General features: G+C 43.4%; 1 protein-coding gene across 6 annotated transcripts in view; it reads left to right on the forward strand.

Annotated features, from left to right (window-relative positions):
• LOC147016741 (uncharacterized) overlaps positions 1-19,901 on the forward strand; it is a 134,082-nt gene that overhangs the window by 94,982 nt on the left and 19,199 nt on the right. For all 6 annotated transcript variants that reach the window (XM_085845666.1, XM_085845670.1, XM_085845667.1 and 3 more), the window contains one exon: positions 6,529-6,573. In XM_085845666.1, coding sequence (XP_085701792.1) covers positions 6,529-6,573 — 45 coding nt within the window. The remainder of the gene's footprint in view (positions 1-6,528; positions 6,574-19,901) is intronic.

The following is a 19,901-nucleotide window of genomic DNA, read 5'->3' on the forward strand; positions in this document are numbered from 1 at the left end:
AGACTTCCGAAAATCCATGATAACTTCTTTAGTTTTACTAACATGCAGTTCAAGATTATTCACTGAACACCTCTGTCAGCTTCTGAACTTCATCTCTGTACGCCATTTCATCGTCATTCGTAATCAGGCCAATTAAGGTCGTGTCATCTGCAAATTTAACCAGGAAGTTGTTTTCTCGACTCGCAGCACAATCATAAGAAAAAAGTGAATACAGCAAAGGACTCACAACACAGCCTTGAGGAACCCCCGTGTTCAAGACAAATGATGAGGACGTATGGCTGCCAATCTTCACCACCTGTGGCCTATCATTTAAAAAGTCCAAAATCCAATTACAAATAGACTGACACAGTCCGATATCTCTAAGTTTCACAAATAATTTAGAAGGAATAATGATATTAAAAGCAGAACTGTAGTCGACAAAAAGCATCCTAACATATTACGCTTATCCACATGTCATAAAACGATGTGGAGGGCTAGTGAGACAGCGTCCTCAACAAAATGGTTTGACCGATAGGCAAACTGAAATGGGTCCAGAGTTTCCAGGAATGACAGCCTTGATGTGACACAATATCAAACGTTCAAAACATTTCATTATAACTGATGTTCATGCTACTGCCCGATAATCGTTTTGGCACATAGTCGGAGACCTTTTCGGTATTGGTATGATGACAGAGTTTTGAAAACATAATGGAATGACACACAACTTTAGCGACAGATTATAAATATCAGTGAAAACTGCAGATAGCTGATCCACACAGCATCTAAGGGTACGAGATGGAATTTCATCAGGGCCAGTGGCTTTTCGAACCTGCACCTGAGCGAAAGTCTTACTCACGTCGGACTGGAAGACTTTCAGAGCGGCATCTTCAGAATCAATTTTACGAATTAGGCGTGGTTCAGCATTGACCTTGTCAAAATGGACATAGAAGTCATTTAAAGTGTCTGGCAACTTGGCATCAGAGCTGTCAACTTCCTTGGATTCCCCCTTATATGATGTAACAGCCTGGAGTCCCTGCCATAGTTGGCGAGAATCCTTCTCATTGAATTTATCATCCAACTTCTCTCTGTACTGCCGCTTGGCAGCCTTGATGGCCCTCTCTAGGTCGTAGCGCAATCTTTTGAACATAAGATTCATCACCTGTTTTGAATGTGTCAGCCCTTGCCCATACTTTGTTACAAATAACCCTGTTGAACCATGGCTTTTGGTTGGGATAGCTCTGAACCAATTTAGTTGGATACAAAGCTTCACATAATGGGTAACAGTGTCTGTGTATTCATCAAGATCAGCAGATGAGCCCTTAAATACATTCCAGTCTGTTGTCTCAAAACACCCATGTCACTGAACAATGGATTCTTCTGACCAGCACTGCATGGTCTTTATGACAGGCTTTGAGCACCTAAGTTCCTGTTTATATGCTGGTTTCAGGAAAACAAGCATTATCGGGACGTGGTACCGAATGATAAGCGCTCTTGATTGTTGAATAGCAGTGGTCTAAGTCTCATTGTCTCTTGTTGGACATGTGACATGTTGGAAATACTTGAGAATCTCAAGGATCGGCATCAGCATCTCAAGGAGATGGGGATGTGCCAGGCATCTGCCTGGGGGATGGCCAGATGGAGTTCCCTGGAGTACCGGCGGAAAATGGACGCAGTGACGCTCTGCTCTGGCGTATTCTCCCATACCTGACCTGACCTGAAATACTTGGTAAGCACCTTCTTGAGGTTGCAATGGTTGAAATCTCCAGCAACAATTGAAACAGCATCAGAGTAGGAGTTTTCACAGCGAAAAATAATATCTGAAAGTTCATGAAGTGCTGTTGTGGCATTGGCTTGTGATTGTATGAAGACAGCAGTCAGGATAACCGATGAGAATTCCCGAGGCAGGTAGTGGGGACGGCAGTTGATCACCATGCATTCCAGGTCCGGTGAACAGAACTGAGAAATAAGCTCAACGTTCGTTGAGTATTCACCTTGCTAATCACACTAGGAGGTATTTATAAAGAAACATACCCCACCTCCCTTTTACCTTATCAGTCATCTCCTTCGATCTGTCCATTCAATACACCAATAAACCATCCGGTTGGATAGCAATATCCGGGATGTTGGCATAAAGCCACATATCGGTTCGGCAGAAAGCGCAGCAGTCACTCATATCATGTTGGTGTCAAATGCGGCAAAAATGTTCATCAAGTTTGTTGTCCATGGATTGCAGATTAGCAAGGTGAATACTCAGGAGTGGTGGTCGAGACGAACAGCGACGTAGTCTTCCCAAAATACCTCCTCTTTTCCGGCGTTTACTTGAACGGCGAAGTCCTTTTTTCTCAGGCGTTTGAAAAACAACATCACTTTTATCCACATTCAGACTAAGTCACTTCATTAACTCTCATTCTGATGTCTAATAGCTGCTGGCAGTCGTATATGATAGTAGCGACAACATTTGGCACTAATAAGGTGAAAATTACGAGAAATAAGAGAGCACGTCATAAAACGTCACCATGCATTGGCATCATAGGAGAGGGGTGGGGCCTACGACCAGGTTCCGTGGATGGTGAACGACTGAAGTTAGGACACAACCAGTGCGAGCATGTAGGAACATTAAAGGACAGTCGGCCATTTCTTGTTCTTCTGCCATTGCACGGCACGGAGTTGCCATTCTCATCTGTGCAGACCAGTACAATGCAGATGTTCAAGATATTGAGCCGAGGTCAGAGTGTTTCACATCTACGTATGTTGGATGCAACCTATTAAGCTGGAAACCCATGCATCTCCTTGCATTTGTTTGTAGATGTTAAAGATCCCACAGTGACTTTCAATGAAGAGTGGGCAAATCGTCATCAGTGCACTTTCCAAATTTAAAATTACTGCCCTGACTGTGATGGAAATGGCAAACCATCCAGCATATCCCTTGCCAAGAGACTGCTTCAACAGCACTGATGCTCTGTAGAGAGTCTGGACATGAGAGAGAGGGAGAGAGAATAATTGTTGTGTTATTATTAATAATGGGTTTTTATATACAGTTTTTCTTGCCTATTTCAATATAATTAAAGAGCAGGTTGTGGTCACCAAACATGTTCTGAAAATTTATCTATATGATTATATATACATTAAATAGTTCAATGGGACTTGGCTTTGGCAGTTCCGCTTGACTGCACCCGAACCGGAGTTGGTAGTCGGTAGTTGGAACTCTACCGCAGTCAGTACAGTGTCCCGGTTCGAGCAAGACGTGCCGAGGGCGTGGTTCCCCGGTAGACGATACCGCGTAGTTAATTAGGTAAATTGGTTCGAGACAAAAAGACCCTACGCTACGTGGTGGAGGTATTGGCGTCCACGGTCGGTTAAGCGACCCGCCGCCTCACGGAATTATCTGAGAGGGATGGCCTACAATTCCAGATAGTCTGGTGGGAGACGACGTAACGTCCCCCACCTAGTCGTTATTCTCGCCACCGGACCCCGGCCCGCAACAATATTATCCTTATTTATTTTGAATTATTGTAGAACAAAGTTATTTGGATATTTGTACGTACGTGTGTCGTCATGTTTTGCGAAAATGGCTGGAAAACGGGTAATCGCTCCCACCGATTCCCGAAGGAATCAAACATTCGCCGGCAGTGGATAAGATTTGTATAAACAAGACGAACGAATTTTCCCCCAAAGAAAATGGGAAAAGAGGACCCTTTGGATAGACTTGTCATTTGTGCTGACCATTTCACAGCCGAGGATTACGAAGGCATAAACACATCTGATCACCACTCTACGAATATGAGTTGTTGGTTGACAAGTTCTCCAGATACTGCTCTGTCACAGAATCAGTTGTTGAGTTTAAGTGAGAACAATTCTGAAGACTGCGATGGTTCATGAGCGGTATTTGATGACGTAGATTGTTTCAGAAGTCAAGGATGAGACAATGTGATTATGTTTGACCAAGTTATAAAAATGATCAACATGATGTGGTACGAGTGACAGGTTAGTAGCTGCAAAATGTCGAAAACCCGGTTTCGTTCAACAACTTTAAAAATTTGACCTTTGCATGACCTTTAAAGGTCACAAAACAATGTTGTGGACATTAAAATAAGGAAACAGGATACGTGCTATAGCTTCTTGGAGTTAGTTCGTCGAAGAAGGTCAAAAACCCGGTTCGATTCCCACAACTTTGAAAATTTGACCTTTGTGACCTTTAAAGGTCAAGGATTATGGCCTTTGGTGCAAAACTTCCTCTGGAACATTCCAGGAACAATATAACGTCATATAGGCTATATGGCATTTCGCACTCATTGGATTATCCATACTTTGATGAAATCGGCGTAAAAACAAACTTGAAGGGGGCGCCATGGGCAAGGTGTTCGAGATAGAGCAAAATGGTTTCAAGACTTTAGGTGGGGAATGACCTCAAGATTATGCATAAAAAATATTGTCATCCTCGCTCTCATAGTTTGGGCGGTCGTATGATTTTTATGTCAAAATTCGAAATTTTCTAAGTTTTTGACCTTGTGACCTTGACCTTGGGATGAAAATGAAATATCGAGCTCCGTGGGGCTATGCAGGTGCCATTGGGCTAACCGAATACCAAAACCACTGCCAGATTCGACAACCCCCTCGGAGAAGATGGATTTTTATGTCAAAATCGCAATTTTCTAAGTTCGTGACCTTGTGATCTTGACCTTGGGACGAAAATGAAAAATCGAGCTCCGTGGGGCTATGCAGGTGCCATTGGGCTAACCAAATACCGAGACCGCTGCCAGATTCGAGAAACCCCCTAGGAGAAGCTGCAAATTGAAATTGTCTACCCCCTAAAAACATAATTCGCAATTTTCTAAGTTTGTGACCTTGTGGCCTTGACCTTGGGACAAAAATGAAAAATCGAGCTCCGTGGGGCAATGCAAGTGCCATTGGGCTAGCCAAATACCGAAACCCCTGCCAGATTCGACAAACCCCTCGGAGAAGAAATTTTTTGTCAAAATTCGCAATTTTCTAAGTTCGTGACCTTGGGACGAAAATGAAAAATTGAGCTCTGTGGGGCTATGCAGGTGCCATTGGGCTAACAAAATACCGAAACCCCTGTCAGATTCGACAAACCCCCTTGGAGAAGATGCAAATTGAAATCGGCTACCCCCTAAAAACACATGTTTTTTGGGCGTGGCTCCACCCATAATGGGCGCATCACACCTATTTTCAGGAAAACACAACTAGATCTTGATATAAACCTCCCACCAAAATTTTGTCAGGATCGGATCAAAACCCACGGAGCTATGCTCGAGACAGACAGACAGACAGACAGACAGACAGACAGACAGACAGACAGACAGACAGACAGACAGACAGACAGACAGACAGACAGACAGACAGACAGACAGACAGACAGACAGACAGACAGACAGACAGACAGACAACAAGAACGAATATAGTGTTCACTTATTTTTTTCATGAAAATATTTTTTCATGAACCAAAAACCTTGAGATGTATTCTTAAAGAGTACATGGAAAAACACATAAATAAACTTTCTGAAAAACACAAGCATGAAAGAATTTCTCAACAAATCAACTTATTGTTGATTAAATTACTTTTTAGCAGCATCAGCAAATTGGGCTATTTCATTTCAATTGTAAAAAATTGATCAATTTTCCACTTTTTTTTTCTTCTAAATTTGGTAGAATATTTCCCAATGAGGCTAAACATGTTTTGGTATTTATATGCCACAACAGTCTCTTGAAAGTTGGGGTTTGTTCTAACTGTTCACTTTCACTGGGGTCAAGCTCAGCTGTCAGAAAGACTTCAATGCCAAGGCGACGTTGTATAATATATTTGGGTCCATTATTGATTCATTCTATTTCTGACTCTTGAGTGACTTGAGGGTTAAAAATTATTATATCAAGTCACAGATGAATCAAACATTACATTATTTCATACATCGAACAAGAAAATGAAAATCTACAAACCAATCTGTCTGGTGGAGTCTGTCAGTGTGAACTGCTGGACAGTCAGTCCTGCCACTTGTACACGAAATAGGCTGTTTTCTGGCACTTGCAAGTGGCTCAAATTTATATGGCTCAGGGCCAGAAACTCCATAGTATAAATTCCCATCATCCTCCGACTCGTCCTTGGCAATATCAAAATGAACACACTCAATTTCATCGCCGCTGAAATCACTCTCTGATTCGCCTCTCGCCATTGTTCACACAGTTTCCGAATGTTCACAAAGTTTTCGGAGAGCGTGACATCATAGCATCTTCGGTAAATTCCGGTCTGTTTTTCGATCACTGACAAAAGGTTTGACTTAAAAGTTAATTTTAGCATATTTTGAGTTTCAAATGTAAGAAAATAATTGCCCAACGATTATTAATGTGATTACAACCTTCGAATCACGCGAAGTTATCAGCGACCCAAAACCTGCTCTTTAAACTGTACAGCTTATATCTCTTTTCATTCTCATTTGGTACAGCATACTTACTTGCATATTAGAAATGCATTTTTTTCAGGAGAGCTAGAACCCTCATTAATTGTACATTGTGCATTCATTTTGTCCCACTCAGGTGACCCATTTCAGGGTGATCCATTTTCAGGACAAGATGCAACAGGTATGTTTTCTTCAATGGACCAGTGTTACAGCATGCGGTTAGCTGGAAGTTGATCTTCACTATATTCATCACGCTCAGCATCTCTCTTTGTTTTGTTTTATTATAATGTTAACATGGAACATGTTTGGCATCCAGGAGTACAAATTAATTTTACACCTTAAAAGCTTCCCCAAGGTAACAGATACCGTTAGCACAACCACCATTTTTCAACTCATTCCATCCAGCATGGTTCAGGAGTGCACAAAAATCGAACAAATGCACAAGTTATAATTCCCCTACCTATATGCTTTTTCTCTGAACGTGACTTGTGATACCAACACCCACCTGGAGCTGTGCGATATGACGCATTCACGTAGAAAGAATTGGTGGGCTCCCCTCACCCTGAACCCCCGGGACTATGATTTTTTTTTTTTAACTTCCTAAAACCCTTTCGTGTGCACCGCGAGTAAAATCACAAGTTGTCAATTCACTTTGTCCAGCAGTTTAGGAGTGCATATATCAAACAGAAACACAAACAAACACTTCTCTAATATATATATATATATATATATATATATATATATATATATATATATATATATATATATATATATATATATATATATATATATATATATATATATATATATATATATATATATGAGAGAGAAAAAAATTAGAATGAAAGAAAGAACGAAAAAGTTCTGAAATATTTTGTATGTCTTTCCACTGCATAAATAATGTCAATATAAAAAATTTTGAAATATAATTATGTTTATGGAGATAGAGGGGTATGGGGATGTTGATAAGACTTTTAGGTAGTGTGCATGTTTACGGAGTGCTGTTGGTGGGGGTCTTGTCAAGGGGGGTTGTGTGGTGGATGTTGTGTGTTTTTAACCAAGCCCATGCCCCCCTCCCCTGAGGGGAAGAAGAAAAAAAAATACAAAAACTACAAAAACACCAACAACAAAAAAATTACAAAAACTACAGAAACAAAAAATATTATTTCATTAATTAAAACATTTTTTTTGCATTTCTTCCTTGGATCTTGTGTCGATAAATTAGTATGGTGCTCGTGCAGACATGATGGGCTGAATGGCCTCCACCTGTGTTAGATTTCCTTGCAATTACTTTGTGAGGGGATTAGATTTTCCCACAGACCAGATAGAAATGTATAGAATAGCATGGTCCATGTATGTGTTGTGGAATTACTCGAACCTCCAGTGGAATCGAACCTCACTCCAGTAACTCCAGTCCCAATGAGAGTTGAATCATTTATTTGTGTACACAGGAAGAGGCAAGTGCACAAAGAAACACCAAGATGAGTCCCCATACCCCTCCATCTCTCAGAGTCCTCTTCACAAGCCAAGCTTTTTATCGCAAAATTATTCGCATATATACGAGCAGAGTAGGGGCATGGGTAGTGCATGTTATTTTAGCAAAACTACATATCACTCAATGCTCCTCAGTCTCTTAATTAGCAGAACACCATATACGGTTTGTGTGCGAGCATGGGAAATCATCTCCCACTCATCAGTCGTGCAGGCAAATGTGTTTGCTGCTTCCTCTGTTCAAAGACATGATAAACATGTTTCGTTTTCTATACAAAAGCGCCTTCATTTGCTTCAACTCTGGGTCACATGATCTTTTACCCATGATCCTTCTTAGTGAACAACTCCATAAAAGGTGACAAACCAACTTTAGTTAATTGCAATGCTTTGCAATAGACTTTATACCTTTACATGCATTTAAAAGCATAAATACGTTGTTTAAGTAGTAATGAGAATATAGAGCTGTATCAATTATATTCCCATGGACCTTTATTTACATGTCCATTGGGGCTCGTGTTTGTAATCACACGCTTCGATCAAGTCAGTTAATATTCATACATGGGTATTGATACTGAACACTGATCAATACATCCTCATAAAATGAATGTAATAATCATGTTTCTAATGAGCTTTGAAATCAATCATTGTCTATCATCGAGGTTTTTGCTAATATATATTATATGGTCTGGAAGCCTTTATTTTGCGAAGTTAAATCAATCATTATGCTTAATTGGGCCACAGCCAAACATGAAGCTAATATTTTAAAATAAATTTTCCACCACATATAAGTAGTTAGCCCATCTTGATATAATAAGTAGGGAAACATCAGTTTTAAGGAATGTCTTGTTTGTATGTGCACCATACAAGGGGTGGTGTGTGGTAGTAATTAGTTCGGGATTATGGAAAAGGCATTGTGTATAAACCCCTATGGAAACCTCTACCCAGGGTACCGGGAGACTTGGGAAGAGAGCAACCAAGGGGCGGAGCATGGATCGCCTCAGAGCGGCAGAGCATTGCTTGAGGAGAAGAGGGAGGAGCCTAATCAGGCACTTGGGTGTGTGAGAGAAGTTCTTTGAGTTCTGATGTAAAATGGATGAATAAAGAATCGAGCGGGTTAGTAACTCTGAGGAGAGCCTGTAAGAAGGACCGTGAAGTTTGGAGAACAGGTTGTGAGAGAACTTTGGTGCTGAGGAGAACTAACTGAGGAGAGCCTGGAATTGTGAGGAGAGCTTGGAGGAGATCATCCTCTCTTCCTGCCTTCGCCCTGTGCTTGTTTGTCTGCCTGCTGCCTGTTTGTGGTCCTGCCCATCACATCCTCATCACCTATTTGTAGCTGCCCTGCACCCATCCTTCCACCCACTACCACCACAGCTGAGTCCCCAGTCTTGTCCCTTTCCCATCTGTGATTGAGTCTGGAGTTAGGAGCCTTAATTTCTTTAGATTTCTTTTATTCTCATTGCATATAATTATTTATTATTTGCATTCCCTTCCTCCCATCCCAACTCGCTGTCATCTCGCGATCACCATCCACTGGTTCTTCCTCTTTGGGTGTAGGTACTTCAGAATATGGGCTCAACCACCAAGGCTGTGAACTAGAACGGCACTCAGTAGAAAATAAAGGGAAATAAACCCGTTGGTTTTTAAAAGAGTTTAAGGTTCTCTTGTTTCTCCTTTTCTCGCATGCGTAAACCCGCCATTAATTGAATGCAGTCTGAGGGAGTAAAAAAGCCTGTTCAGCCCATCCGTTCAGTGTCGGTGTTCATTGACCTGGACATGACAATAATTTACATATAAATTATATCTGTAGTATAATATAAGTAGGATGGGTAACCCGGCGATACCTTGGGGAGGGCGGGGGCGAGGGGAGAATACCCGGCACTGCTCGGCTGGATGAGCATTTCCTGCTGGTGGTTTCGGAACGTGTTGGACATTGAAAAGCTATGTGGTTATTGGCCATATGGTGGTTACCTTTTGACTGTGGGTCAGCAGCAGCACTGCCTGACCCCACATCCCAATATACCCTTTATAGCGACCTTTGGTGGCCTCAAAACGGATGGCACAGCCAACGTGTGGTAGCTGAAAACCTTGCCCATATTCTGAAGTCCCTACACCCAAAATTTGGGGCTTCTAGGCCGTCAAAGAATGACGTACAAACACACAAACAAGCATACAAACACTTGAAAAATACTGTATTATACATATCGATAAATAGGATAATTAAAAAAACAAATAATTTCACAAAATCATTTCTTCAAATTCGAAAATTTGTGTTTGAACACGTATTGTTTGTATAGGGTGTTCCAAAAGTAGTGTAGTGATCTGTCTGTAGATGTGCTGTGCTTGAACAATTTCATTTCCATTTGTAAAGTACAGTTAAACAATTGCAGTACAATCTTGATCTATCCATCTTCATGGTAAATCTTCAAGGTTAGAGCATGAATCTGGAGGGAAAAAAATAACATTGTTAGGCATTAGCATTTACAAAATCAAAAATCACTAAACTACTTTGGAGACACCCTGTATTTGTAATGGTGCAATACCCCAAAAAGGTCACTGTAAGACCATCAACTGGAGTTACTTCAATTTTAATAAAATAATTACTTTTACGATCGTTAAAACAAAATCCGAAAGTTTAGTGCTATTGAAGTTGTTAAGAAGCAGACCTGAACACCACTCTTATATATACACCACCCCATTGAACCTTTATTTAAATTCAAATACTGCAAAACTGGAAGTATTACAACAGATTATTTGTGTACTACAGTGTGTAAGTGTATAATTAAATTTAAATAAAATAAAGATTGTAAAAGTTGAATAAATAAATTAATTCCGGAATTTACCACCATTTTCCGCAGTGTCTATTACATCATCCTATCTAACGCACTAACACTTTAGTTATTCATGCCTGTTATTTGTGTCCTTTATTACCGTTAAAATCAGTAAATTTCCTGTTTGGAATGATTTCCAGTTTTTTTGACTGCCAGACAGGCAGACTGACTTAAAAAAAGGCCATTACCTTACTCCTCCTCTTTGCATATGGTCACTTGAGACGAGATTCCGTATAATTTGCCAATTTCAGAGGGAAATTACTGCTAATCTGCAGATTCGTATTCCGTTTCATGTTCCGATTCGGGTTCTGTAACTATCATCCCACTCCTCTTTGCACATGTGCTATCGGGATTAATGTTCGAAATATAACATTCGATTTAAATAAGCTGTTCCTCGATCAAAAACGGATGATGGACGGACCGACGGATAGATGGACATGAACCAATTTCTTAACCCCACTTTTTACTTCATGTGCATGGGGTAATAACTACATATTGTGCATGCCATAAAGCCATCCTGCCATGTTTTGTTGTTATTAATGACAAGTGTACCAACTTTACAGTAGAAGTACAGATATATTTTTAATATTGAAACTAGAAAAATACTTCTTTTTTTTTAATATCCTCCCTATTTTACCAGTCTACATCTGCGGCCCTGTGCTTTTCATGTTCGCGTTTTTCGCGGCCGTGTTCGTGGATTTTTTTCGTGTATTCTGGGTTTCTCGTGGGCATATTTAGCAGTTTCTCACGGGATTTTCTATTTTCCCTTATGCATACGAACCATCGGAAACCTATCCCCCTTTTTCCCATTGAAACAATGCCCAGATATTCGTGGATTCAACATTTGTGGCATTTTTTCAATGAACGTATCCCCCGCAAATAGCGGAGTCTGACAGTTCTGTATTGGGGTTAATGAAACTTGTTTTTTAAGGTGTTGCACTGCGACACCTACACACTTGTCCATTTCATGTGGCAATGCCTTGATGATTTCTGAGTTTGGTGTTCTTTCTTTCACAGACAATCCATTTATCCATAGTATCATTCTCATCTCTGTTCTTTCCATTCTTTTTACATCTTTAATCTGCATTCTTCCATCCACAGATCTGATACAGGCTTTATAAACTCTAACTTTTACAGATAATCGAATGTTTCTGTACCTCCTGATACCATCTAGTTGCCTCCACTTATTCGAGGCTGACTTTATTCTTGATCTAACGGCTAATTGTACTCATCCTAATACCTCCATCATGCCTCCAAGGTAACAAACTTTTGAGTTTAAAGAAAATTGAATTCTGAGCTCAGGAGCATTTCTTCATCTTTCTTTTTTTAATGATTGATCCTTACATCTTTTGCATAAGAAAATACCACCTTTTGTTCCCAGATTTTCAGTGACAACACTGCACTTCTTTTGACATATTTGAAACACTGCCTACATTGAATTGAATTTGATCCAACTCCTTTTCAGCATCGTAAACAAAAAATGACCATTGGCCACTTTCTTTCCTTTCTCCTTTTTCACTACTCACTATGACCTTCATTTTATTAATGTTCATGTGTAAACTTTTCTTCTCTATGACACTTTTAAATTTTTTGAAACATCTCTCTTTTCTTCCTTTTCACTTTTAGCATTCGATACTAAATCATCAATACACATCAGGATTGCAACCTTTCATTCATCAATTCTTCCCTTACAACAAACAGCAGAGGACTTAACACTAAACCCTGGTGTAATCGTACCTTGACTTCAAACACTTCATTGCCTCCCAAGTCGGTCTTTACCATTGTTACCTCCACCACTGAAGGTGGACGGAGGTTATGTACAGTACTATTGACCCCTATTTGTCTGTCTGTTTGTTTGTCTGCCTGAGAGCAGGATATTTCAAAACGTTATGCACACATTGTGGCACCAACTATCCTCATCACAGGATGGGTGTGTGACTTGGATGAATTGATTAAATTTTCTTGAAGATCCAGATACCATAATTTTTAAGTAATTCTTCACGATTGAGAGATAGCACGATAAACGTTGAGAGAGAGAGAGATAGAGATAGAGATAGAGACAGAGAGATAGAGACAGAGAGAGAGAGAGACAGAGAGAGAGAGACAGACAGAGAGAGACAGAGAGAGAGAGAGACAGAGAGAGAGAGACAGAGAGAGAGAGACAGAGAGAGAGAGACAGAGAGAGAGACAGAGAGAGACAGACAGAGAGAGAGAGAGACAGAGAGAGAGAGACAGAGAGAGAGAGAGACAGAGAGAGAGAGAGACAGAGAGAGAGAGACAGAGAGAGAGAGAGACAGAGAGAGAGAGACAGACAGAGAGAGAGAGACAGACAGAGAGAGAGAGAGAGAGAGAGAGAGAGACAGAGAGAGAGAGAGAGACAGAGAGAGAGAGAGAGAGAGAGAGAGAGAGAGAGAGAGAGAGAGAGAGAGAGACAGAGAGAGAGATATAGATATAGATATAGATAGCACGGTCAAAAACGATGTATCGCACGACATTCAAAAAAGTTGTGGGTTGGTTATTACAAAATTTGGTGGATGAGTTGGTTAGGTGACCAGAACAAGCTGATTAGATTTTGGTTAAGGTCAGGATGCAGATCCGGCCTATCGATGGGCTACAAAACGTAAACTGTTCAGCCTGGTGGAGGTTTTCAATCTACCGAGTGCTGTTCTAGTTTGTTTATGATTTTTCCACACTTCATACACGTTGTTATTTGCTATCACTATTTCCTTCTTCTGAGTATGGTTGAGGGAAGAAAGAGAAAGAGGCAGACCTTGCAATTTCTGGATGGATGAGGTAAAGGCTGCAACCCACCTGTCTCTACCAGAGCTTCAGGAAGTAGTGCAGGATAGGGATGTTTGGAGAAATATGATCATGAATGCCACCAGAAGTCGGCCATGACCTGATGGAACTAGATGACAAGGTAATTTCCATCTTCAAATGTTTATAATCTTTATAAGGTCACTATTCCAGTTAAGAGTAAGACGTGTTGGTTGCAAGTCTACTATATATACATACTGTTGCAGTGAGCTCGGACTTGAACTCAAACTGAATTTTTCATCCTGTGCTGTTGGCTCTCTTCGCGCCGCGCAACTCATTCTTTGATGAACAGATCTCACGATATGCTTCAGCGCTGGGCTGTTTGATCCCGCGAACAGCCAAAAGGTGGTAAAAGCTAAACTGCGTTGAAATATGAATTAACCTGCACTCGGATTCACTTTACGATTCCCCAAGGTTGTTCCAAATTAAGTAAAGTTGAATTTGGTGGCAGAATGAGGGTTTATCTTAAACAAAAGAAAAGAGATACAGGTAGAAGAGGTGGACGGGACGTGTGGAACTGAACAAACCAAGCGACATGACACAACAGACACTTATAGGAAGAGGGGAATGTGCAGATACATGTGATTAAAATATATAAAACACTTCAACCGAACTCAACTTTGGCGCCACACACCAGACTCTAATTCCAATTGCACAATGGTGATTGGTGGAACAGGAGCACAATTGCCAGTTGGTGGAACAGATTATGATCGGTGGGACGAAGGAATTGCCATGCGAAGGAATTGCCACGCGAGTCACATTCTGGATTGGGGCACACAGCACAAGGGACTTAAGACTGCCTCTGGCTGGTCCCCATTGGTCGCTACTGAGGATGGGTGCTCTTGTTCAATTATGTTCAACTTTTGGTGGAAAAGAACTCAATTTCCACATTGGTGGAATTTCCACATTGGTGGAATTTCCACATTGGTGGAAAACAATTTCCACGTTCAATTTCCACTCCCACAATGCGTCTACACAAAAATCCATGCAAGTTGAATCTTTAATAACTCTGTACGTGCACATGCGGGAGAAAAACTCACAAACAATGAAATTCTCAAAAAAAACACACTAATGCAAGCCCTATATATGAAACAGGGACGAGTGGGGGAAATGATTGAACAAGCAGGATAAAAGAGAAACAGCTCATCTGTGAAAGAGTAACTGTGATGAAGACCCTCACCAATCCTGGCCAAGAATTGAGGGGAGTCAGCTGAGGATTCTCGAATATACGGTTTATTGAAGTTGCACAGCACTTGCAAGTGGAGGTGGCACAGGGACCAACCACAGCAGTCAGACCCTGTACCACACTAAAGGTTACACTCCAAAAGTTTCATATATAAAACCTATTCCGAGGTGGAGAAAGCAAGCAAAGAAAAAAACAAAGATGCAAGTGGGCTTTTTTCCCCCTCCCTGCAGCCCTCGGGGAGAATTAGCAGTAAACAGCTTCTTTCTCACGCTTCAAACAGCGAGAGTGTGCCGGCACATATTCATAAACAGGAGCAAATCCTTTGTAGTTCTCCAAGATTGTTGACACTCCACTGAAATTCATAACAGCCTCCAGAAGCAAGGCTGGCAAGGACACAGGCTGGCTTGTTGGTAATACATCGTGTAAAACGAAGACAAAGGCTTGGAAACACAATTTGAAGCAGCCAGGACAAGGGTTTGAATCCAGACACCTGATTAATGCAATTGATGAATGTTTAAATAAGTCAAATGTACAAATATAGGCCAATGGGGCCATCACCTAATATGTCATAACAGTAACTATTCCCACAGTTCAAAATCAAAATAATGCTTTTTGCTACCAGGAAAGGAGTGAAAACATTCTAAACAATATTGGTTCCAGTAGGGAAGGCCGAAGTACAGGCAATCAGAAAAGAGCACAGCCCCTCAAGGTCTGGAGGTACAGACAGTTACACAGATCAAGGGAGTGAAACATTACTTCGGCACTTTCTCAACATTTATAAAGAACAACATTAGATTAATTTAGCGGTACTCACAGAACCTCGACAGCTCCCACAATGCGTCTACACAAAAAGCCATGCATCATATTCATTAAATTTCTGAACTAAAAAAGAAGTATCTGAAGTTATGTTTGATCATGCACTAATTCAATTGATAGAACTTCAGTCTTCCTAGAACTTGTGCAACATTTCCAGGTTGTTACATAGTTTTAAACAAAAAAATGATAAATCAAGATCATAAATCAATATCAATTGAAGGCAGATGTATGTTTGACAGAGAGCAAATGCACCAGTATACATGGATAATCATGTTTACAAGTGAATCTTCTCAACTGCAGTATTTTACCAAAGTTCAAATTATATTTTATGAGTGAGGAACAATGTCTTTATTTATTCACACTTTGGGCTGGCAACACCAATTACAAATGCCTGAAGAGGAAATCTTTGACATTGCTGGGATCTTCGACAAACTTTAGCCTAACAGATCTCTATTACATGGCAATCGAAACGACTTGAAACACATGGTTGACACGAGAAGCTTACTACATTCCAATGATGGACTCACGTGGTCCCCCTTACCATATGTATATGTATGTATATGTATATATATGTATATGTATATGTCTATATGTATGTATATGTGTATATATGTATATATGTATATATATATGTATATATGTGTATGTATATATATATATATATATATATATATATATATATATATATATATATATATATATATATATATATATATATATATATATATATATATATATATATATATATATTGTTGTGGTTGACCAAATTCGCAAACCACCATTCAGGTCCCTTAGGTGAGATATCTCGGTAAGTATATGTGTAGTTAGGCCCAAACCCGTTGTCTAGAGGGAATAAATGTCATTCATGCGGGCTGCGACTCTTCAGGATAGCCGTTTTTCTTTTACTACCTTTATTTTGGACCAGCCGCCATTATTACCACCACCAACCACGTCTCAACAGCCATCACACAACAACCACCAACCACAACGCCGCTTCACAACAACAACCACAACGCCGCTTCACAACAACAACCACCAACCACAACGCCGCTTCACTACAACCGCCACGACCTTTACCGTCACAACTCGCCGGAATCGCCACCATTCTCGCGCCACTCATGGGCGCCGATGCTGGACTCGTGCGGGGCGCGCACCGAGCAGCGTGTTCAAAAACATCACGGACTTTCCGCAGAAAACGGATCAAAAACGACTCACGCCCACTTTTGTTCCGTCCAATCGGTGAGCGAGGGGCGATTTGGCCCCGCCTCCAGGGCGTTGGAGGGCGGTCGCTATATGCAAATTCATGGATCAAAAAGCATTCACGCCCACTTTTCCTCGGGCCAATGGGGAGCCAGCAAGAGAGGTGAAGGGTCGGAGGCAGAGGGTCAAGGGTGAAAGAGCGAAGCCACGGGGCTTATATAAACGGCTGCGTTCGTCAGTCAAGGCAGTTCAGTTGGAAGTTGGGTTGAGTGTGCGGAGTTCAAGAGAGTCGTCGGTGGAGCTGGAAAGAAGTGGTACTAGTCAGAGTGAAGAGGACGGAGCTGTGGAGAGGTGACGGCGGCGAAGGCGGACGAGGGGGTGCTCGCGTCGGTGCCGGGAGCTGCCCAGGGAGAGGCCAGTAACGTGACCGAGGTCGAGGAGGAGACGCTCGCCGCGGGACCCGAGACAGGGCGATATCCTCCTTCCCCCGAGCATCAGCAACCCCCTCCTGTTTCCCCCCGCGCTGAGATAGTGCGACCAAGGGGGCCCCTTTCCCACCCCCTGCCAGGCACTGTCCGCGAGGCCCGCGGAGTGAGGCGCCATCGCCGCTCCGCGTCTCATCACCAGACGGGTAGGCGCGACCCGGTCTCGGCCTCAGGCCCGCCTACCCCCTCATCCTGGAGGGTGGTTCTCTTTTCTTTTGCTTTGGGAATATGTGTTGTCGGCGCCGTCTGTGAAGTAGAATTGTATAAGTGTTGCCGTGTGCTCGGTAGTCGGTATTAGCTCTGCACTGTGTTTTCACTTTTATATTTGCTTTTTGTGTAATATGGAATTGTGTTCTTTTTTGTGTGCTTTTGGTGGAATTGAATATGTGTGCTTTCCCGTGTGCCGCGAATAAATGTGCTTTATTGTTGAACTGTTCTCCCGCTTCGCTTCGTCTTTTCTCCCATTGAATCCTCATCTTGCTTCACGTAAAGGGTTGGTAGTGGGCTGAATACGCCCGATAATTAATCAAACCGTCGAGGTCGACGATAACACCGCTCGGTTATTCTGATAGTACGGAACGGGTCGCTTAAGTGGCCCGTGTCCGAAGTCGACCTGCGGCGAGGTGCGATCACCCGGTCTACCCTCCGCGTGGGTACTTAGGTAGGTCGAATTTGGCGAGCAACCCTATCCCACGCGGGGGCTGATTGGCTCGATCGCGGTGAGACCGAAAGGTCCACCCGTGACTGGTTCCCGGCGTTAGTCCGAGAGGGTCACGACTGGATTGTCCGTCCGGTGGGCGACGTGCCGCGATTCGAGTTACGTGGCCGTTCGCACGCCGGCGGGCGCGAATAACGCAACACTGGTGTCAGGTCGTGCGATATAAACTCATCGCCCTCCTCGCGGCACTGGTATCGGAGAACAGGAAAACGGGCTCTCCTGTCTCCGGCTAAATTCACGGGAATCGGTCCAGGGGTGAGAGAAGCGACCCCGATTCCCTCCAAATTACGAGCGAGCTAAATTAACCCTTCACGAGAAGCAAGATGGCGTCTCAAGGCGAGCGGGAGCCGGGGGTATTAGAAATGGATGTAGAATGTGTAGAATCCATGGTCCAGGATGGAATCCCCGAGCAGGAAATGTTGATTGTGCAGGAACACGGACTCGCCCAACTGAACCCAGGGCCCGAGGTGGGTGCGGCAGCGGCCGCGGTGTATGACACCTCCCCCCCCCCCTCTCCACCAAGACCCTTCCCCAACCCCTGCCGAAACGGCTCACTCAAGCGCACCAGACGTGGCCCAGCTATGCGCCATGCTGGCGGCAATGACAAATGAAATAAAAAACGAAATGAAGGACATGAACAAGCAAATGAATGAAGTGAAAACGACGATGGATGCGAATACACAACACATGAACGAAAAGATGGATACAAACACAAATGATATGAAAAACGAAATGAAAATAATGAACAAGCAAATAAACGGAATGGAAGCAAATATGAAGGAAGAAATGAAAGAGCTGCGGGGTGAGACGCAGAACATGGGCCGATGCCTGCAGGCGGGCATGAAGGCCGTGACCAGGGAGATAAAAATGGCGACTCCACGTGTGGGAGCGAACGAGCTGGAAGGGGGTGCAACGGCTGTCGGGCCCGCGGTGGAGGCGGGTGAAAAAATAATTTGGGGGGCGTGTTGGGCGAGGGTCGTGACGGTAACCGAGAGGGACAAACTAATTGAGTTGGCAGAGACACGGGAGATGGGAACGATAGAGGGAAGACTGCACGATGAAGACGGGGTAAGTGACGCGCACACACACACGGAGGTAGTGGAGGATAATGGGGGTGAGCTCGCGGAGCGTGCAGGGACCCGGTGCGAGCAGCTGGATGGCCTCCTCCAGGAACGAGGGGAGGGAGTATGCCCCCTTGAGGCGAGTCACGACCAGGTGAGTTCGGTCGTGCTTTGCGAGGTTGAGAGGACGGGTGCTGTGGACGGGTGCACGGAGAGCTTGGGGGGTATAGAGGCCCCGGAGACCCTTGTGGGGACACAAATCCCCAGTGTGGTTGTCCCTGTGTGTGTGGTGCAAGGTGTGAGTGCGTCCCCGTGTGTGGAAGCGACCCCGTGTGTGAGTGGTGTGGTGGCGATGGTGCCGGAGTGTGTGCTTCCCAGCACGCCGTGTGTGGATGAGGCACCGTGTGTGGGTATCGCCGTGTGTGTGGATGAAACGGCCAGTGTGGATGAGGCACCGCGGGTGAGTGCCCTCGCGTGTGTGAGTGAGGCACGGTGTATGAGTGAGGAACCGCGGGTGAGTGCCCCCGTGTGTGTGGATGAGGCACCGCGGGTGAGTGCCCCGCGTGTGTGAGTGAGGCACCGCGGGTGAGTGCCCTCGCGTGTGTGAGTGAAACGGCCAGTGTGGATGAGACACCGCGGTTGAGTGCCCCCGCGTGTGTGGATGAGGCACCGCGGTTAAGTGCCCCCGCGTGTATGAGTGAGGCACGGTGTGTGGATGAGGCACCGCGGGTGAGTGCCCCCGCACGCGTGAGTGAACGGCCGTGTGCAAGGGAGACCGTGTGTGTGAGAGAGCGGTATGTAAGGGAGATGTCGGTTGGCATGCGGGAGCACGCAGCCGCGTCTCCCGGTGTAAATGTGATGAAGTGGACTGTGTGCGTCGTAACACGCAGGTGTGCGTGGGTTGAAT

Source organism: Eptatretus burgeri, chromosome 11 (assembly GCF_056783735.1).
Source record: "Eptatretus burgeri isolate ZD-2024b chromosome 11, Ebu_testis_v1, whole genome shotgun sequence".
NCBI classification, from domain to species: domain Eukaryota; kingdom Metazoa; phylum Chordata; class Myxini; order Myxiniformes; family Myxinidae; genus Eptatretus; species Eptatretus burgeri.